This window comes from Mytilus galloprovincialis, chromosome 10, assembly GCF_965363235.1.
Source record: "Mytilus galloprovincialis chromosome 10, xbMytGall1.hap1.1, whole genome shotgun sequence".
NCBI lineage: Eukaryota > Metazoa > Mollusca > Bivalvia > Mytilida > Mytilidae > Mytilus > Mytilus galloprovincialis.
The window spans coordinates 81,836,996-81,860,501 of record NC_134847.1 but is presented as its reverse complement, the minus strand read 5'-3'; the positions used below and the strand labels follow the sequence as shown (position 1 = coordinate 81,860,501).

At 33.1% G+C, this 23,506-nt stretch overlaps 1 protein-coding gene across 1 annotated transcript; it reads right to left on the bottom strand.

Annotated features, from left to right (window-relative positions):
- Positions 1-1,392: 1,392 nt before the first annotated feature.
- On the bottom strand, positions 1,393-17,431 carry LOC143049594 (uncharacterized). Its single transcript, XM_076223195.1, has 4 exons — positions 17,380-17,431; positions 4,967-7,141; positions 2,651-2,743; positions 1,393-1,400 (listed from the first exon to the last, which is right to left on the bottom strand). Exons 1-4 carry the CDS (start codon positions 17,429-17,431, stop codon positions 1,393-1,395), a joined length of 2,328 nt encoding a protein of 775 aa, XP_076079310.1.
- Between the last annotated feature and the right edge of the window lie 6,075 nt (positions 17,432-23,506).

The following is a 23,506-nucleotide window of genomic DNA, read 5'->3' as shown; positions in this document are numbered from 1 at the left end:
CAGTAAATAATATTTTTGTTCTCACTTTATTTAAGTGTTATATCATTATATCATTCTCCGCTCGTATTTCGTATTTTGTATTATGTATTATATGTTCTTTCATGCATACCTTATATTTATCTATAATACTAAAATTACGAGGTCCAATTTGTTAGCCGTCATCACGTAAACACGACGAATCACAGAATTCAACTTTATATATAACTAATATAGTACAAAGGTGTAGATTAAAAATTACACCACTCCAGGCCCTTTTGTTTTCCACGTAATTAATATTGCCAATAATTAAGAAGTTCCGGGTCGAGTCCGCTACCGATACCAATAGTATATTCACCTGTTACCTATTACCTTATCTGTACGTTCCGCATCTGACAGGCGCACCACCAAACGTTGTATTCAGGATTAATATGCTATATACACGGGTCATAACCACAGGGTTGACACTACTAAATTGTCAAATTGTTACCTATTGTAGTATTTTAATCAGTAAGACTTTCTAAGATAACAATACGAATACTAAAAATCTGGACTAAAAATAAGGCGTATAGGTACAGTTTTCAATTTGTTAGTGGGCATGACGTAAAACAGCGAAGCAAAGAATTCAACTTTATTTATAACTTATATAGGACAATGCTGTTGATTAAAAAATACTCCATTCCATGACCTTTTGTTTTCCAAATAATTAATATTATTGTTTCAGTTCGACGGGTTCAAATAGAAAGACTTGAAAGCAGAGAAAAACTGTGTATCTTATAATCGGCATGACTTTATCAGATGACAATACTAATACTAAAATAAGGCTTGCGCATAGTTATATACTTTAATTCAGTCACGGACCCGTGATATCACGGGTGTGTTCTAGTATATATTATATATCTCTTGTAAGATTCTTATATTGGTGTAAAATTGTGTATATGTATCCTATAAGCTGTATTGCTTTCGGAATAAAGTATTATTATTATTGATGCAACATCAATTCATCATGATAAGACATATACTCCTATCAAACGAAAAATATACATACACAAATATTGTCATTGGTGTGTGTCATACGTTGTCCGTTTTAGTCAAGATACTGTTAAATTATAGATAAAAAATTATTCCGTTACAATATGTATTATACATGTACGTAGATGACCCTATTTAGATCATATTTGCATGATACGTTTTGCTTACATGTATGAAAAAGATGATAGAATATTATATACCTCTGAATTAACAGTTGCATTTGCCGATATCCCTATGTCGATAATATCAGACAGGATAGTAGTGGTATGTTTTAAATCTCCAGATGTAACTTGATTTTCGTTTCCAGTAGTATGATTATTTATAGTATTCAGTACGTCAGATATACCTTCTGCTACCTCCTCAGAATTAGTGTTGTTTCTAAGTTCATTCACCTACAATATAAGGAAATATTGTTAACAATAATTTGTTAAACATTATATCGTTAATGTGTCAATGTGTCAATTGATGATGATTGCAACTTGACTGTTTCTAATTGTTATAAAACTGAAGTGAAAATGGGTTGTTTTTATTTTACTTCAAGTTTCTGTTATATACATTAGGATACATGCATAAGATACTTCAAAGAAATAAATATAACGGCGAAATCCGTCAACAAAATACAATTAATCACATACCATAGTCTAGAGGCTCACTCGAATGCTTCAGCAGACTGGCAGTGTCTATTTTGATTTTAATATTCGTCAAGTTGCTTATTGCAAGTAAACAGTCGGTGAAAAGTTGCATTCAGAAAATATATTTTATGTAAAGGTAGCTTTAACAAAACAAGTAGACATATCAGTGGGAATATATAATCTGTATTTTAAAGTTCTGTAAGTTTACTTTAACATAATGAGCAAGCCTCTTCCAAACTTTATTCAGAATAAATAGATGTACGAATATATTAAATGTAAAATAACGATTTGATGAAGAGTATTCATTGGAGTTATAGGGCTCAAAATATTCAATATTCAAAATGTACAAGAATAACCTTTTCTGATGTTTCATAAAGTGCCATATTAACACATTCTATATATACAGGAGCTTCCCAATTACCGTTGTCGTTGCATATTCGAAAGACATTTCCTACAAGTAAGAACAAGGATTAATATAAATCATAAAACAAACTTTGCCAATCAATATCAAATTTTTGGATCAATGAAACGTCTTCTAATTAGTAAAGAATGAAGTAAAATTACATTGTTTAATATATATTTTACTACCGTAAACCAGAAATGTATTTGTCGGTTGCCTGAAGGGTTAGCTTGTTTTATACTAATGCAATACCACTAAATGTATGTATATGCGTATGTCAAGTAGAAAAAAAACTCAAACAGCTTGATGGTTTTATCATTATTCCTTATACTTTTACATTATTACCCATTCTGTTATTAATTGTTTTACTGGTCAACGGGTAGAAATGGCTAATCGTTGCAGCAATGCTATGTCATTTTGAGGTAGAAAAGAATACATTACCATTATAAAGTTTAATTTGATTTCTGTCTTTAAATAAAATTATTCCCCTCTCAGTTTAATATACAATGTCATTTTTAATATCTACAATTCATGGAACCACCCGTTGTGAGGACTTACAGTCATCGTTTTTATTTTCATAGTATTAGAATATGTGTTTTACGTGAAATACCTGTATATCCATGCGGACATTTTTGTGCGTCTTTTTTTCCTGCTTCTATCTGTGACCATCTAATATTTTTATACATTTCTGCCGGACAATAGGCTACAAAGTTCCATATTGGAATTATGATTATGTTTTATTAGTTGTTATTGGTATTGTACTGTCTGCCAGTAACTGTAATTCTTGTGTTATATCTGTTGTAAGAAATGTATTAAACCTTACTACGCCGTTCTGTGTTTTCGGGAGATGTTTTTTTTGTTCGGATTTTTTTCAAACAGATGAGTTAAGCCTTTTTAAACTGATGTTATTAGGTTGTTCTTGTTGTTATGTTACATCACTATGTTAACCTCACCATATGCGCTATATGTTTAGTTATAAGTGTGTGGTTCAGTGGTTGTTGCTTGCTCATATATTGTGTTTGATACTTTTATAAATGTTATAGCCGCAAAAAAGGTACGGTTGTTTTCCCATTGTTGAAGGTTGTGCGGTTGCTTATCATTAGAAGTTTGGTTGAATATTATTTCATTGACAATACTCCCACATCTCTTTAATTTTATAATGTCTCTGTACTTTATATTGATATGACTAAGGTGTGTTTATTGTACAAATGATTTCAGGTGATCTTACGGGTAGTAATAGCAATGTCCAGTAATTACCTGTTTTGTTATCTTCATGGCTTGTAAATATCGATGCAAAGGTTACTTTAAGTTTTGTCGCAATTGACAAAAGATCACAGTATTAATGATAATGAAATTAGAACATGTCTTTTGTCATCTATTTATCATTTCAATGGAATTTAGAATGATGGTTATAGGAATACCTACAACCCGTCGATAAATTTTATAAACGAAACGTGCATAAATGTTGTAAATATCGCATCACACATTAACGCTTAACTATTGTTTCTTGAATTTGCACTATTGTATACTTTCTTAATTTGAAGGTAAAGTAAGTGAGTTTAATTAACCATATCCTTATTCATTAAATAAATCTAAGTTCACAATAAATTGGTTACATAAATGCAAATACAGCATTAAACGTCTATCTATAAAATTATCAGGCATTTGACCATTATCTGTGATGTACAAAACAAAACAAATTTGACCTTATTTCTAATCACGTATAATAAGTATGTTACCGAAATTACTATTTACTTAAGATATGTAGTATATACTGTATCAACTTTACTAAATACTATGTCTAGGCATATCAATAAATACTAAAATACTATATATAGCCGATAGCCCAGCAATACTGGTGGACCCCATATTATATTAATATAAATATAATAGATATATATATACACAATATACATGAAGCATAAGTATCAATGCACTATAAATGAACTTTCATAAGGAATTCTTTAGAAAAAACGAGTAAATTGTGTTCAAAAATATGGGCTCTGTCATAAACGATCCCGCCGGCCAGGAAAAACCAACAAAAACGAGTTACCTCGGTTCAAACTCCATTTAAACTGCAGTCAAAAGACTACATTTTAAATAAAGTGGAAAATTTTGGAAACCTGTGTCCAAACCCAAATGCTCGGAAGACCGTCTCGAGAGGTACACTTGGACTGTGTATAACTGAATAAATATACTATATGGAATACATAATAAATCAAGTAACTTTATAAATCCCTACTAAATACAAATTAGAATAGCAATTCAATTGAAAATGAAATTTATTTCACTGTTGTCCAGTCTGATGCTTGGCTAGAAGTGACCAACAAGGGAAAATATTCCCGCTAAATATCAGTATCACGTGATACATGTATGTATATACGTGTACATAAGAAGTACCCGTATCAATAGTATTCACTAGTACCGTTATTACAATAATTTCCCACTATACTATCGAACCGTTGGAAATTATAAATATTTGAAAAATAAAATGGACAAATTAAATGTAAACGTTTATTTTTAAAATATGATATACAGCTAAAATAATGTAAAGAAAAAACTCGGATTACTATCATTACAAAAATATCAACAATAACATACAAAATAAGAAAAACGGAAACACAAATGAATATAGGGATAACAAAGAGAATACAAGGATTCGAACATAAACCGTTTTGTATATGCAACAGTTATTGACCAAATTCAAATATCATATACTCATGCGGAAGATAAGGTATATAATTATAATCGAGTGAGTATCATAATCTCCAAAAGGAGAGTCTCCAGATGTGTCGACAGGTTAAGCATCAACTGCTCTATATGTCATGTATGTATATATGAAAGAATATTGTTCCGTTATGTAAATTGTTTTGTTTCAAACTATTTTCGTAATGGTCAGAAATCATTGAGTAACAAAATTACTTACCAGTTGCAACTCGTGTAGTCATTGGGATATTCAGAGGTGATGACGTTGTTAGTTGTTTTGTAGTTTCAGTGCTGAGTTTGTATGTTGTCGTTATATCGGTAGAAGTACTATTACCTGATGTCGTTGTCTCAACAGTTGATGCCATCGTTGTTTCTTCGGGAGAAGTAGTTAAATCAGATGTCGTTGTCTCAACAGTTGATGCCATCGTTGTTTCTTCGGGAGAAGTAGTTAAATCTGATGTCGTTGTCTCAACAGTTGATGCCATCGTTGTTTCCTCGGGAAAAGTAGTTAAAGCTGGTGTCGTTGTCTCAACAGTTGATGCTGTTGTTGTTTCTTCGGGAGAAGTAGTTAAAGCTGATGTCGTTGATTCAACAGTTGATGTCATCGTTGTTTCTTCGGGAGAGGTAGTTAAAGCTGATGTCGTTGTCTCAACAGTTGATGTCATCGTTGTTTCTTCGGGAGAAGTAGTTAAAGCTGGTGACGATGTCTCAACAGTTGATGTCATCGTTGTTTCTTCGGGAGAAGTAGTTAAAGCTGATGTCGTTGTCTCAACAGTTGATGTCATTGTTGTTTCTTCGGAAGAAGTAGTTAAAGCTGATGTCGTTGTCTCAACAGTTGATGTCATTGTTGTTTCTTTGGGAGAAGTACTTAAAGCTGGTGTCGTTGTCTTAACAGTTGATGTCATCGTTGTTTTTTCGGGAGAAGTATTTAAAGCTGATGTCGTTGTCTCAACAGTTGATGTCATTGTTGTTTCTTCGGAAGAAGTAGTTAAAGCTGGTGTCGTTGTCTCAACAGTTGATATCATCGTTGTTTCTTCGGGAGAAGTAGTTAAAGCTGGTGTGGTTGTCTCAACAGTTGATGTCATCGTTGTTTCTTCGGGAGAGGTAGTTAAAGCTGATGTCGTTGTCTCAACAGCTGATGTCATCGTTGTTTCTTCGGGAGAAACAGTTAAGGTTGATGATGTTGTCTCAACAGTTGATGTCATCGTTGTTTCTGCGGGAGAAGGAGTTAAAGCTTGTGTCGTTGCCTCAACAGTTGATGTCATCGTTGTTTCTGCAGGAGAAGTAGTTAAAGCTGGTGTCGTTGTCTCAACAGTTGATGTCGTTGTTGTTTTATCGGGGGGAGAAGTAGTTAAAGCTGGTGTCGTTGTCTCAACAGTTGATATCATCGTTGTTTTTTCGGGGGAAGTAGTTAAAGCTGATGTCGTTGTCTCAACAGTTGATGTCATCGTTGTTTCTTCGGGAGAAGTAGTTAAAGCTGATGTTGTTGTCTCAACAGTTGGTGTCATTGTTGTTTCTTTGGGAGAAGTACTTAAAGCTGGTGTCGTTGTCTCAACAGTTAATGTCATCGTTGTTTCGTCGGGAGAAGTAGTTAAAGCTGATGTCGTTGTCTCAACAGTTGATGTTATTGTTGTTTCTTCGGAAGAAGTAGTTAAAGCTGGTGTCGTTGTCCCAACAGTTGATGTCATCGTTGTTTCTTCGGGAGAAGTAGTTAAAGCTGGTGTGGTTGTTTCAACAGTTGATGTCATCCTTGTTTCTTCGGGAGAAGTAGTTATAGCTGATGTCGTTGTCTCAACAGCTGATGTCATCGTTGTTTCGTCGGGAGAAACAGTTAAGGTTGATGATGTTGTCTCAAAAGTTGATGTCATCGTTGTTTCTTCGGGAGAAGGAGTTAAAGCTAATGTCGTTGCCTCAACAGTTGATGTCATCGTTGTTTCTTCAGGAGTAGTAGCTAAAGCTTGTGTCGTTGACTTAACAGTTGATGTCATCGTTGTTTCTTCGGGAGAAGAAGTTAAAGCTTGTGTCGTTGTCTCAACAGTTGATGTCATCGTTGTTTTCTCGGGAGAAGTAGTTAAAGATGGTGTTGTTGTATCAACAGTTGATGTCATCGTTGTTTCTTCATGGTAAGTAGTTAAAGCTGATGTCGTTGTCTCAACAGTTGATGTCATCGTTGTTTCTTTATGGTAAGTAGTTAAAGCTGATGTCGTTGTCTCCTGAGTTGATGCCGTTGTTGTGTCATTGGTAGAAGTTGTAATGTGTAATGTAGCTGTGTCGTTAGTTGTTGCAGTTGTTTTTTCAGTAGAAAAAGTTGTTTCATTAGCCGCATTTGTTGGTTTAATCGTTAAATTATTGACAGTAGTTATAGTCGTTGTCGTTGCAGCAGATGCGGGAAGAACTGGAAAATATATGAACAAAAGAAAATATATATATATTACATAAATATCATTGAAATTAGAATAAAATTTCTTGAAATATTTTTATATAGTTACAGTTACAAAAGTATGAATATAAATTCCACCAATTAATTAACCTATTGCAATTGGCTGCAAATGAAAATTACTTCTTTCGTGTCTATTGAACAAATGTGTAATTTAGGAAACTTTAGGATAACAAATTGAATCACTATTTCATAATGCCAATTTATAAAAACGTAAAATAACAAAAATATCCCCTAATCAAATGACAAAGTAAAAAGCTCAAATAAATCTTATTAACGGATAACAACTGTCATAGCCCTAATTTGGTACAGTCATACACTTGTATATAGCTAGCTATTTTTTTCTGATTTGAAAGTGGAAGAAAATATTTTACAAATGTTAGACTATATCTTTAACTGCTGTATATGTAACTATATTTGCAATTTGCATTTGACTTTTCCAGTAATGTATCTAAAGTTATGATAATTTAAGAAAGCTGCCGTATAATCAATTATGATATATACCTGTAACTGTAATAATATTCACAAGCATACACGTACAAGATAATGTAAGCACTGTACACATATTCTGCGGCAGATACATCTGCAATAAAACACACTTCAATATGTCAGCGTGTTCAATTACAAATGATGTTTCACGTTCTGATAATAAATTTTGTTTTATTTTTTTACAAAAGATGACCTTAAACAAAAGTTATATTTTGCAGATGCTTCTTTGATATACATTTCCCAACTTATTCGATATTCCATAGCTTGCAGCTTCTATTCAGACTTTGTAAAACTTCACCAGTGTTGATGGTCTGAGTATGTTAAAGAACGTTTCGCCCTTTTTCTAAACAAGTTCATCGGAAGGTACCAAGAACTTGTTGATGAATATTTCGTATCAACTTCACAATTAATACATGATGATCTAGGTGTATAGATACTGTGTACTGTCGTTGTTAATCATCGTAATAACGTGTTATAATTTTCATGGGTCTTTTTATTATTATTAATGGTACTTTCACTGTTTGGTTTGTTTTCAGTAATACCCTTTTGACATGGTTCGGTACTTATACATGTACATCCCGTCAATGTGTCTGTATTATCTTTCTTTATATTCTGGTGTGCTTTGTACGTGTGACTTTCCATGTTTCTTTGGTACATATTACGTGACTCCTCTGTACTTTTAAACAGCCCGTCGACATTATGGTTTTTGTTCTATCAAAAGGCTATTATCTAAATGTTCTATTATGACTTTGAAAATACTTTGAACTACAAAAATATTTTATCTCAATGTGTTGTTTATAATATGTTTCATTTTTGCTGGTGTGCTTTGTACGTGCTTCATTTTGTGTTTCATTGATATATATAACTGTTAATATCTTACCATATATATAATTGTCCTATCATAATGTCATTAAGTTAAAGTTCTATCCCAGTAGTTAAAACTTCGGTGTTGACATTAATATCAATAATGTGGTCAATTTTATAAATTTCCTGTTTACAAAACTTTGAATTTTTCGTAAAACTAAAGACTTTCTTATCCCAGGCATAGATTACCTTAGCCGTATTTGGCACAACTTTTTGGAATTTTGGATCCTCAATGCTCTTCCACTTTGCACTTGTTTGGCTTTATAAATATTTTGCTCTAAGCGTCACTGATGAGTCTTATGTAGACGAAACGCGCGTCTGGCGTACAAAATTATAATCCTGGTACTTTTGATAACTATTTAACCAGTATAGATTAATTCAGTAAAGTTGTATTTAAAGGAGCACATAAATTTAGGAAAAAAAAACATTTCATAAAAAAAAACTCTGGAATCCCTGGTTCTCTAAAATAAATAATAAGTGTTTTTTTTATGTTTTATCAAATTTGATTAGAGCACCACAATGTATATATACATGTAGATACTCTTATATCAGCATTACAATATTAGATCTGCAAATTGTGGAAGCAAATTGTTGTTCTTCTCTCGCCGATATTCAAATATCCTTTCTGTAAAAATTCAATTATGTACATATATGTTGTGCTAGTTTAATTTTACTATAAAGCAAAATCAGACGAAAATAAGAAGACAAATTTTTAAAATAAATTTGCTAATAATATTATTTTAAATTTAATGGTAGATGGAGCATACATATATCACTCGGCATGGAATAAGTTATATTTACCCCGCCTGAAATATCATTGAACCATAATGTTTTATTCAAAAAGGAAAATCACAAAAATACTGAACTAAAAGGAAAATAAATTCGGAAAGTTCATAATCACATGGCAAAATCAAATAACAAAACTCATCAAAAACGAATGGACAAGAACTGTCATATTCCTGACATGGTACAGGCATTTTCAAATGTAGAAAATGGTGGATTAAACCTGGTGTTATAGCGCTAACCCTTTCATTTTAATGACAGTCTCATCACATTCCGTTATATTTACGGTGCGTTAAGTAAAAAGACACAATAAATAAAATAGTCAAAATATGGGTATATCAGTCATCATCGTATAACAATTTTAAAATAAACAATTTAACAGATGGTCTACAATATGACCTAATTCACTATCAATCTGAGAAATTTAAATCAAAGGACAAAGACCTGATTTACCTTGCATAAAGATTGCATATTTATCATATCAAGGTGTACGTCAGGTCAAAGATTAATGTTTCAAAGGAAAAATATCCTGCTTGAATGATACTTAATTGTACTTTTAATATAGTTTAAATGAAATATTTCCAATAGAAAGAGAAAAAAACGTCCTGCTTAGAAGAAAGTTCTAAACAAATCTTTTTAACCTTCCTTCCTTTAGTGCAGTTTTATTTCGCCTGCCAAGAAAAATCTATTCAACAACAGATGCGAAACTAACTATGAACCTTTATTTTTTATATTTTTAAATAAATTTAATTTAAAAAAAAAACTTATCTCCATAGTAAAAATTTCTGATCTTTGATTTTTAAGTTTTATATATACTTATTTTCGTTATTCATTTACTGATATCAATTGATACGGTATGCTCGTGCTAATCTTTATTTCGTGACTTCATGAGCTTGGGATATTCTCCTTACATACAAACTGCTCATAATTGTCAGGGTCAAATTATTACTAGATTTATCCCTTTGTTCCTATTGTATCCTTCATTTACACCAAAACCATTTACCAACAGTGTTTCAACTATAAACAAGCATTGCCGGACCATGGTTTAGAACTCAAAATCCCTCTGACATGTGACTGTTCTCATTTACAGCCTCTCTGGTTATGGTATCACTGGGGATCTTTAATTCCTCGGCGTTTTGTATTTTAGTGATTTAAATTCGTATGATCCCCATCATGAATTCCTTTCCTAATACGATATCCTCTGTGTCATAACACAGTAGCGACATGTGTGTTTTACACTTCGTAAGCCAATTGATATTTTTACATTTCTAATTAATTCTTGAATATGTGAATCAGCTAGACCGCTTAGAAGTAAGGAACACTGTCCTAACTATAATATTAACTATCAGGAGTTCACAGTGGTCTGGATGAACATGAAGATGTGTACAAAATTCAGAAAAAAATCATTTGTTGATAGTATTAACAAACACGAGTTCATTTCCAATATGTTATGCAAATGTAATTAAATTCTATTACCTAATTTGAAGATAAAATGGTAATTTTGTATTTTAGAAAATGCCCATATTTTTTTACAAAAATGTTCAATGTAATTAGAAAATGTTTTGTCGACTGCAGTATTGTCTATTTTTGGTTGATATTTGATTTAGTTTTAAAAAAAAAGGTTATGAAAACACACATTTTCTGATATGAACGTTTTCGAATCATCGAGCGGGTTTTTTTTATCTGTTAAATATTAATATTAGTCTGCTTACCTTAGTCTACTTTCGTTACGAATTAAATATAAACTTAACCTCTTGGTATTATTGTTATGAACAATGACATATCATTTATATATTTTAACGCACGTTATAAACCCTTAGTATCATTTAAAATGACTAGACTTAAAATCAATATTGTCAAGTGTAACAAGGATACAACGGATAGTTTAAAACAATTTTACAAACAAACAATTTTGCAAATCTGTAATACTAAACCTTCCTGTAGTATTATACAGTCAAAGTAAAATAAGTGCATTGTTATCAGTTACCAGTTTTTTACCTTGAAATTGTTTTCCTTCGTATTTTATGAATTGTTATAATCGTCAATTTTTTTTTATCTATTAATTGTATGGGCGGGTCCTGGATTTTTGGAGGTCGGGATTTGATATTGCCAATGTACACATCATGACCTTTCATTTAATATACAACAACCATATCTTAAAAGAAAATTTATTTTTTAAACTCAATGATCCCATCCAGCCCATTTTTGGGAGACGTCAATTTGAAATTTGAAATGTTCGCTTCATGTTCTTTCATTTGATATGCGATAACCTAACCATCTGCGAAATTTGAATGTTTGCACTAATTGACCCAACCCGTCCCCCTGGAATGAAAAAAGGGGTTTAAAATTTCATTTTTAAGTAGAGTTTATTAAGACCTTCAATTTGATATATCAGATGACCCCATTTGACAAAGTGCAAATAATGATGCTATATCAACTTTATAAATAGAAGTTATGAAACTTACAAAGTCAATGCAAAACTTGAAAATTTCAAATTGATTTTTTTGTGTTTTTTTCATGGAATGTTTTTGGTATTTAGTCAAACATATAACTATGTTAACCTCTTCAATTTGTAAAACATTTTAAGTGGTAACCTCTTGTTGATTCAGAAATACATTCATCCGCTCGCAAAACTTCAAACTGCATTATCTCTAAGTCGACAATAGATGTCTCAAATCTGTTAAATGGTAACTGATCTACAGTGGAATGACAACATTATAGAAAAAGAATTGGGATAATTTCAAAGTTCACCAAGGTCACAATTAATCATCAAATATATGATGCAGTACCAAACTTAAGAACCGGAAGTCAAAGAGACATGAGACTATCACCATTCAACTGAGGACCACTTGACCTTTCAAATATCACAAGGTCAAGGTCATTGTATACTGTTACAGTAAGGTCAAGGTGAAATTTCATCATGACCAGACATTGACCTCAAATTGACGGTCTCCAATTACTGATCATCTTTGCTGTTTATAGTAGGTTGATATCTGTTACCTTTAAAAAGATATACACAAAATACTATACTTTTAAGAATCATCCCGTTGTAACTTTTGAACAGTCAGTCGGACATTTTTGGACTTTGCATATAAAATGAAGAACTCGTAGAGAGGAACATTGTATACGCTGTATGTATGCAGCAAAGTCTTATAGTTTTCCTAATTTGTAAGCTTGAAATTGCAGAGTAATTTGTTTTTGCACTCAGTGACCTTTGACCTTGACTACATATTAAAGGTCACATGAATTAAAGAATATTGGTGAAGGTCCCAAGTCTCTACGACTTCTGGTTCTCGAAATACAATTTTTCTAAAATGATGTACAATTTTTAAGGGGAATAACTTCTTATAAGGGTTAATACCAAAATGATTGTACATGTTCATTAACATTGTTCTCTGTTCTTGTACATGTTGCCGTTTTGAAATCGATTCTATCTCTTATACTTTGTGAGAAAAATGCAAAGGAAAGAAATTGTTTCAAGGGGATATAACTCTCATAGGGGACGATGAAATCCTATTCAGCCTCACATGGTAATACATCATGATAAGATCTACATTTTGTCCAATTAAGGTCCTGATATCTTTAAAACCAACGAGGGGGGGGGGGGGGCCATGTTGAAAAAAATCAATAAAAGGGAGATAACTCCTAAAAGGGATGATGCAATCCTTAACAGAGTCATTTGGTTATACATCTTTGTGAGGTCTAGCGATGGTCCATATTTGGTCTTAATAACTTCAACAGAAACAAGAGGCGGGAGTTGAAAGACCTTAAAAAGAAAAAGAAAAAACATTAGAAAAACTAGTATCTCAATTGTTTGTAAAACAATTGAAAGGTCTTTCCTGTAAAAGTGATGTTTTCGTAATGTACTTTGTACGACCTTTCGTTTGATATACGACAAGCGTACCTTCAGAAACTTATCGATTTTTACACTTAATAACCTCATCCGCTTACATTTTAAAGATTGGAAGTATGATATATGTAACACAGGGTAGATGAGCTTTCATTTGATATGCTACAACGCCATGTTCTAGAAAGTTTGATTTTTGCACTTAATAATCCCATCCAACTAATTTTTGGAGGTCGTGAATTTGATATTTCAAATGTACACATCATGACCTTTCATTTGCTATACAACAACCCTATCGTAAAAGAAAATTTATTTTTTGCACTCAATGACCCAATCCAACCAATTTTTGTTGGACGTCAATTTGAAATTTGAAATGTACGCTTTATGTTCTTTCATTTGATATGCGACAACCTTACCATCTGAGAAATTTGAATTTTTACACTAAATGACCCCACCTTTCCGCCTGGGATGAAAAAGGGGTTTAAAATTTTCATTTTTAAGTAGAGTTTATTGAGACCTTCAATTTGATATATCAGATGACCCCATTTGACAAAGTGCCAAAAATGATGCAGTATCAACAATATAAATAGAAGTCATGAAACTTACAAAGTCAATGCAAAACATGAAAATTTCAAAATGATTTTTTGGTGGGTTTTTTTCATGGAATGTTTTTGGTATTTGGTCAAACTAATAACTATGTTAACCTCTTCAGTTTCTAAAACATTTTAAGTGGTAAGCTCTTGTTGATTCAAAAATAAATGCCGCTGCTCGAAAAATTTCAAACTGTATTATCTCTAAAACGACAATCGATATCTCAAATCTGTTAAATGGTAAATGATCTACAGTTAAAGGACAACATTATAAAAAAAGAATTTGGACAATTTCAAAGTTCACCAAGGTCACAATTAATCATCAAATATATGATGCAATACAAAACTTGAGAACCGGAAGTTGTAGAGACATGGGACTATCACCATTCAACTCAGGACCACTTGACCTTTCAAATATCACAAGGTCAATGTCATAGTATAATGTGAAGGTCAAGGTGAAATTTCATCATGACCTGACATTGACCTCAAATTGAAGGTCTTGAACTACTGATCATCTTTGCAGTTTATAGTAGGTTGATATCTGTTACCTTTAAAAAGATATACACACAATACTATACTTTTAAGAATCATCCCATCATAACTTTTGAAGAGACAGTCGGACTCTTTTGAGCATAGTGTATAAAATGTAAAGCTCGTCGAGAGGAACATTTTATACGCTGTAAGTATGCAGCAAACTCTTATCGTTTTCTCAATATGAAAGCTTGAAATTGCAGCGTAATTTTTTTTTGCACTCGGTGACCTTTGACTTTTGGCTGCAAATTAATGGTCACATGAACTTAAGATTATTGGTGTAGGTCCAAAGTCTTTACGACTTCCGTTTCTCGAGATACAATTTTTCAAAAATTGTGTATATTTTTTCAAGGGAAATAACTCCTTAAGGGGGTACCCAACACTATACCCCAAAAAATTCCTGTCGTTTAATTTTCTTAATTTTTTTTTCATTGATAAACTAGGCCAACCTAAACATCTTGTAAAAATTTTAAAAGATTTAAACCATAGGTTTAAAAGATTTGGCAACTCAAATATAGCATCTTTTACATACTAGTATCGGCCAAAATTGGAAATTTCTGAAATATGGGTATGGGGTTAAATATGTTAAATTTTTTAAAACTTAATCCTAAATTGACAATAGCATAGCTAATAATGATAGCTGAGGTGAATATTAGTTTACTGATACCCTTTTCTTGTTAGTTTTTTATTCTAGATTTAAAATTTTGCCCTAAATTTAATAGGGGGTGTCAGAATCAGCCCCGAAAAGTGAATGCTGTGCTTCTAGTATTTGAAGAAGAATATTTTTTGGAAAAAAAATGTGTCGTTTAATTTTTTCAAAAAACTAAGCTTTTGGAGAGCTATACTAGTCGGTTCTTCTTGCAAAATTTTTAAATAATTTAACCGTTAGATTTTTTGGTATTTAAGTTTAAAGTACCCCCCACCCTCAAATTGGTTCATTAAATAAGGGCAAAATTTATTCAAAAAGTACATAATGGCCATATTTTTTTTCGTCTTTTAAACTAGGCCTTAGATATTTGGCATGTGGATGTATCATCACGGGGTTAAGTGTCTTGCATCATGATGACCTTAGTGTGACCTTCAAATGTGACCTCAAGGTCAACTTTCTGGGTTTTTTTTCATGAAAAACACAACCATGTAGGCCATAACTTCTTCGCTCATGACCTAGGTCTTACATCTTTGGCATTTGGATGTATCATAGTGTGCCTTCTTAAAAATTTGACCTTCATGTGACCTTGAAGGTTGACCCCGATGATGATAGTTGTGTTTTTTTTTATAAAAAACACTTGTACGGGCCATGACTTTTATGTAGTTATGGATTCATATTTATTTTTAAAAATCATATTACACAAGCTTTAATCAACCATACAACAATATAGACACATTTTATGACATGTCAACCCATTCCATGAACACGAAATACATAATGGACATGTAGTCATATATTTGAAAAAAGAATAGTTTCTATTGAAGCGCGCACTGTAGGTAAATGTACTTAACTACTCAACAGACAGCAAGGTGAAAACTTTCTAATAATCAAACAGTAAGATGAGTTATGCCAAATATATACCAATAATTCATGCCAAGAAATACTCGCTAAAAATTCCGGTCGACCCCCTACGGCAGTCATTAGTAGCTAAAGATTTGATTTCATTCAAGAAATTAATGTATGACCTTCATGTACGTGTCGCTCAGAACACGGCCATATACCAAATGGTCAAAATTAATCATCCATGTAATTTGCTCTATAGGGTGTTTGCAGAATTTCAACGGAGGCAATTTCTTGGCATGGGTGAAAGGAAGAAAGACCATTCACAATTTGTCTTACATTTGTTTTTCTCTTTTTTAATTAAATAGAAAAATAATAAAACTTTCAAATGTACAGTTCATAAGATAAAAAATATTCCCTGTGGAACACTTCCCCCCTTTTTTTTTGGTGCTCTCTATGTTTAACCCTCGAATTAAGCTTTCCAATCTAATTAAAATTAAAACCTTGCTTTCTAACCAATCTATTCACGTTCCGGACCGGCAACTTTCTTTATTCAATACGAAAATCTACAGTGCCGTTATACACATGCATGCATGTTGTTTGCTTGGAGTCCCTTCGCGAAAAGAAAGAAACAGCCTAACTCCAAGATACTATATTCCTGCATCACGTGATTTTTACTACGTGGAGCTTAGATTTGAATAAATACCGAATATGGAAAGTGAAACTACAATTCAAAACATAAAGTCCGAAGGCACAAATAAGAAAAAAGAAAGGTTTTTTTTTTTTTGGCAAAGGGTGCCGGGGTAATTCTCTCGGTGTTCAAAATATACATGAAATATTTGCCACTGCCCCTTTTCTGTTCTATGAATTTTGACCCTGAGTTTTCTATCTGTTACATGCCAAGAAATCCTCGCTAAAAATTCCGGTCGACCCCGTACGGCAGTCATTAGTAGCTAAAGATTTGATTTCATTCAAGAAATTAATGTATGACCTTCATGTACGTGTCGCTTAGAACACGGCCATATACCAAATGGTCAAAATTAATCATCCATGTAATTTGCTCTATGGGGTGTTTGCAGAATTTCAACGGAGGCAATTTCTTGGCATGGGACGGACGGAAGGACAGACGGACAGGGGTAAAACAATAATATACCCCCCCCCCCCCCCCCGCGACATTCAGTTGCAAGGGCAAAAGGACTAAACTGATTTTTGATTTGACACGTAAATTGTTGTATGCCTTCGAAATTCAAATTGATAATGCAAAAATAACATGTTCTATATCATACATGTGTAGTTTCAGTTTCAACCCCGGTTCTAAATATAGACTTTTTCCCCCTTAAATTGCAGACGGAATAGAACACACCCGTTTATTTTCTACACCTGTCAGGATAAAGGTTGAAAAAAGATACTAGAAAGATGTAGTATTTTTTTTATGCAGATGAATATGAAAGTGCATACATGTGTGTATTGTCTTGTGGACTGAATCGGATGTTTTTTTCTTCTTCTTGTCTTTGTTCCATGACATGTTAATGATGCACTGGTGGACGGTTGATTATCCCCCTCGGTATCTTCTTACTTTTTACATGAATATTGACTTACTTACTTAATCCACTTCGTCCCAAGGGGGACATAGGGCGACTACAGTTTTTCTCCATTTCTTCATGTCCTTGGCTCAAGCCGTTGACGAGTAAGAGGGGTTTCTTCTGTAGTCGTTTCTGTAACGTAATATTTTTTACAGGTTAGGGGTGTTGGCCCTAAGCTAAACCTTCTACGTGAAGGGTCGGGTTGTTCTGTAGGGGTTTTCCATCCCTTAGACGATTGCTGTTGCTAACGAGTTCCATCTACCCGGATTTTCTGTTTGGATTAACTTCCATAGCCTTTGACTATTCCCAAGTCACCCACAAGGCAGTGGGGCATTTAACCCATAGCTGGGGCAAGGTTGATGAGAGCCAGGGCGTGTCCACTCGCCGGTGGGCCTGCACTCTGCATCTCTAAGGCCCTTGCTGCTCTGAGATCCCTTGCAAATTAGCCTGAGATACTAGACCCCAGTATCCGTGTATTACCGCGAGGAGGCATTGCAAGAGTCTTGATGGTGTAGAGGCTTTGTACCAGCAGGAGAGGCTGACGCACTCGGCTCTCTTTTCGTCCACAGAGTGGACTAGCTGATGGTGGATGTTAAGTCTATGACCACACCACACTAGACGCATATCACCATCCTGTGTGCAAACACACCAATACACATGAATATTAATCATCTAATAAAATATTCAATTGCACTTCAAAAATATATGCCAGAAATTTTTAAATTATAAATTATTCATAACCTATTTAACATTACTACGTATATTTATTACAAAGCCCATATTTCATTAAAAACTACATGTATGGTAAGACAGTATTGTGGAGTCCATTCAGTTTTGATTTTAATCAATTTTGTACAGAAGCATTGTATAATTGTCCATGGTTTATTTATTTATTATGTTAACATTTTGTTGTCAGAGGCTTGGATGAAATTTGAAAAAGGCAAGACACGCATTTGAGCAAACATTAATTTAAGACAGTAACAGTAATTTGGCATAACAGGCAGATTACAATTTATGTAAACAATTAATTTCAGGATCACGAGTTTAAATAAATTTTAAAATCCGCTATTCCGAAGTTCGAAAAAAGAATTCCCTTATCCCGAAATCCCAAACTTAAAAAAAAGATTCTGGTGCAATTCCCCCCTCTATCCAATGATTAAAAAAATGCAGGACAACATTTTTAATTCTAGCCCTCCCTTCTCCCCCCCCCCCACACACACACACTATATAAACAAATGGTATTATCCTTAGACTTTTGACTTTTTGTACTTTATTCTATTTTATGTAAGACCTAGGCATTGGCAAGTAAAAAACGAAAACAGTTATGGTCCTTTCTGTTTCCCTACTTTTCTAACGTCCCGGTTTTCTTTTGGTAATTTTTTTCACTCTGAAATTTCCCTTTTATGTCTCTTTGAAGATTCATCTATTGAAAATGAGTAACTTTAAATGGATTAAAAGATTAAATGAATAACAATAGGTGTACATCTGCTCTTAGCAATCATGTAAACATTCTGATCATGATCTTTTAAAAGCTTGCATATTGCACATGATTTTAAAACGTAGCAACGAATCAGACTATGAGTAAGAGTTATCTTATCTTAGGTGTTATGTACCCCCTTAAAAGGGTTAACAACAAAATGATTGTATATGTTAATTAACATTGCCATCCAGTCTTGTACATGTTGCCGTTTTCAAATCTTGAATACTTTTTGAGAAAAATATAAAAGAAAAAAATTGTTTCAAGGGGACATAACTCTCATAGGGAATGATGAAATCCTTAGCAGCCTCATATGGTAACACATCATGATGAGATCTAACTGTTGTCCAAATAAGGTCATGATATCTTCAAAAACAACGAGTGGGGGCCATGTCGAAAAAAAAAACAATAAAAGGGAGATAACTTGTAAAGGGGATGATGAAATCCTACACAGCCTCATCTGGTAATACCTCATGTTGAGGTCTACCGATGGTCCATATTTGGTCTTGATAACTCCAATAGAAACAAGGGGAGGCCATGTTAAACAAATGCTGGATGAAAAAAGAAAAAAAAAAAACATGAGAAAAAACAATAAGGTCTTTCCTCGCGGTAAGCATGGCTAAAGAGAGCAAAAAAAAAAAGACAAACAAAAATGGCGATCATGAAAAGGACCTTCTTTAAGAAAAAAAAGAAAGACAAGGATTCACTCTCTCAAAAGGAATAAATCAATTGAAAAGGCACATGAATATGTTCAAATATTCACGACTGAAAAAAAAATAAACGATGAAATTTTGTTACTCATTAAAGGATATACCATCTCCCTCGACGAAATTTTCAAAACTTAGTATTAATACAGATTCCAATACATTTTCAAAACATGTAAATATAAATTTTGACAAGGGTGATATTTTGAAACGTCATCCCTTTTTAACAAATTAGGCATTTGAACCGGAACTTGTTAACAATGCAATTAAGACAAATATATTAAAAAACTTATACTGAGATACATAATTTAACATTACAAATAGCACGCTATTATCTCACTACGGTGGAAAGAAAAGGAATGTATTCCCTGAAACGAAACAAAAAAAGTTATTCGAAAAGCAGATCAAATAATACCACAGTGCACGTGATTAAAACAGAATATATAAATAAAAGACTGAGGCAACTGAGTAGTTATACTCTCTTCATAGAAATTAAAAACTAACATATAAGAGACAAACCAGAAATCAACTATTTCATCTTTGAAATGCATAGAAAATGGGTCATGTATAAAAACACATTTACATATTTTTCTGCCTTAATTGTACAAACTAGATCCTGAATTAATAGAAAAGGTGCAACAGAATACAACGAGGTATGAAAATGCCAGAATTCAAGGGGGCCACTTGTTTCATTAGCTGGAACTATCTTGAGGGAACTATTTGGAGAAATTCATGCCTCCAGCAGTGGTACAATAAGAAACATATTTAAGGGACATAAATATTATTGAGAAATTGCAGGCACACATTTTTGTTCTTCCTTGGCCGGGATTTTAACTCCTGCTACTGAGATATCGTGACACCAAATCGCATTGCGATATGCTCGACGCTCTATACCACTCGACCTACTAGCCTCTACAGTAAAAAAGCTTTTTGTGGCCAGATGCTACATTTCCTCGTCAGTTTTTGTCTAGCGTCGAAACACATGTATATCATTTTAGTTACATGGTGTGTTAGTGGCCTAATATACAGTATATACGGGGTCAGTAAATTCCATATGGAGTGAGAGGATACCAGAACGGTGAAAGGTGTTCGTAATTCCGGAAACATTGATTATAAAAGCCGAACTTGATTTATAATTATGTAAACAAATATCTAGAAAAAAATATTCTCTCAAAATACAAGTAGAAAAATACAATCAATTTCTCAAATGTTATTGCACGAGAAAAAAACAGACAGAAACATTTGTTATGCATATAATGATAATGATGATAATAATAAAAACACGAGGGTTTTCCGTTTTACCACTGATAAGATTTACCGTTAACGTCAAAGAATAACACAACAAAATCATGCAATTGTGAATAAAAATGAAAACGTTGTATGATTTGAACAGCGAGATTAAACATTTTGAAATATAACTCGTGCAAAGATTTAAATTATAATAATGATGATAATACGATAAGGTCTTATCAATACATAAATTGGTACAAAAATAAATCAATGTTAAACAGATTATCCTAATTATACTTATGATAATATTGACTTGTCTCCATTACAATTTTTTTAAGACACCAGTTGTTATCTCCCATGTCTAAATTGGCAAGGCGAGTCTAAGAAAGATAACTCAAATTTTTCACAAGATGTAAGTATAATTATGTTATTTCATAATATTATGCAATTTCCTATTTGCCTCGACTGTACATGCCATTAAAGGTATTTTGATTTTTTCAGTACAAGACACCATAAACTGTTGCTTTGAAATGCAATGATTGCCACTTTTTTTTTTTAACTTTAAACAAAAGAGGTGTGCCTGCTTAAAACAGAGGAATTTAACATAGAAAGCAATGGGACTATTGAACTAGTTGTGTACTTCCTAAAGGGTTGGGGGATAACTTCGGTTTTTGGTTAAAAGTGGGTACAGAAGTGCGGCTTAAATGTGACCCACATTCAGATATCAATGCATTAAATTTTCAGCCAACTCATATTTGGGGGGGGGGGGAGTTGAGTTGAGCTCTGAGCACAAAGACACCTGAAATCATACATGGTTGGTATAATTGAATAGGTAAAGGGTGCTATAGATACAGTTAAGCTACCTCATATCTTGATTTACATCTAGAAATTGACAATGAGGGTCAGTTGAAAACAAAACTTTACGACAAAACAGATGATTTCAACTTCCCAATTGTAAACTTTCCATTTCTATGTAGCAACACTCCAGCAGCGCCTGCCTATTGTGTATATATCTCCCAATTGAAACGATATTCAGGGCTTGTGTTTCCTATTATGATGTCCTTGAAAGAGGATTGGTGCTCACAAGGAAGCTATTAAACCAATAGTTTCAAATGTTGACGATGCAATCATTCCTTCGTAAATTTTACGGACGCCATCACGACTTTGTTGAACGTTATGGAAAAACCGTTTCACAGATGATATCGTATTTGTTTTTTATGTCGTAAATACAACACCCGTCCGTTTTCACGAATGCGACATACTGAATTAGTCTATTTACCGAATTTATGTATGTAATTACATAAGCAACACGACGTGTGCCACCTGTGGAGCAGCGTCTGCCTACCCCTCTGGAACTCCTGAGATCACCGCCAGTTTTTGGTGGGGTTCTTGTTACTTTGTCTTTAGTTTGCTATGTTGTGTATTCTGTACTATTATTTGTTTGTTTGTCGTTTTATTTTTAGCCATAGCTTTGTCAGTTTATTTTCAATCTAAGAAGTTGACTATCCCTCTGGTGTCTTTCGTCCCTCTTTTACAAGTACAAATATATGTGTTTTCTATGTATGTTAGACCTAGATTTACGTTGGGTCTCTAATCGACGTCCGTTCCTCAACAAGACGTCCGAATCTGACGCCACGTTCTCAAATCAGTGTTCAACATTTAAACCCTCGAATCGACGTCGAATGTGACGTTATGACTTACAAAAACGACGACTGATTTATGAGGGTCTCCTCTCATTGCGATGTTTAAATATGCTATTGACTTATTTATTTCTAAATTGATCTGCATGTTTTTTTGTGTGAAGTAGAGCCATAGAACAATAAAAAAAAATTAAAAAAACGTATTTTTCAATGCATGTTTGAATTTTAGGTTCAATCCACCCTTTAAAAAAGATATGATTACACTGCGTCAAGTCCATAAAATGGATGTCTATTCAAATGATCTGCAACTTCAAACGATGTCAACCGCGAAATTATAGATTCATGGCGAAATAAGTACATTGTTTAGATGCTAGTTATACAAATAGTGTCTCTCAATTTCAATCGTTTTTGTACCTGATTAACTATTCGTTATTATTTTTAAAATTTTAAGGGTTCAGTCCTGAGATAAGATTATGTTATCATGACGTCACTGCGAACAGCACCAGTAACAGCAGGAGGTTTTAGGTTCACTGAGAAGTTGATATGAAACTGTATAGACTCTCCTTCATTACACTTGTACATCTATTGACATGCATATTTTATTTTTATTTTATGACTTTTGTATTTATGGTGTTATGTGTTTTCGCCTCAAACCAAACAAACGATTTATTGATAATTATGTCTATTATCGTACATTTAAACGTACAAATATACTTTCATGAATAAAATATTATAAGTTTTAAAATTTTTATTACTGGGGACTACTATATTTTGGTCATCCAACTGCTACGTAAGTTGCATAAAAAAAATAGTGTTCAAATAAATGGCGACAGCAAACTGATAGCAATTAAACCTTTGAATTAACATCGAACAAAAACAATTGAATAGTTTCCCTTATGAAACAAAGCAGAAGTTTTACAACGTCATAAAGCTATTGTATATACATTTTGACAACCCACTTTATCAAATATAGAATAAGAAAAATAGCAGTTTTGAGCTTTGTTGTGTTGATATAATAATGTATATACTATATCTCCTTCGTTTCCATTCAAAAGTCGGTCGTAAATATAAATAAGTTCAGGAAAAATGTCAAATG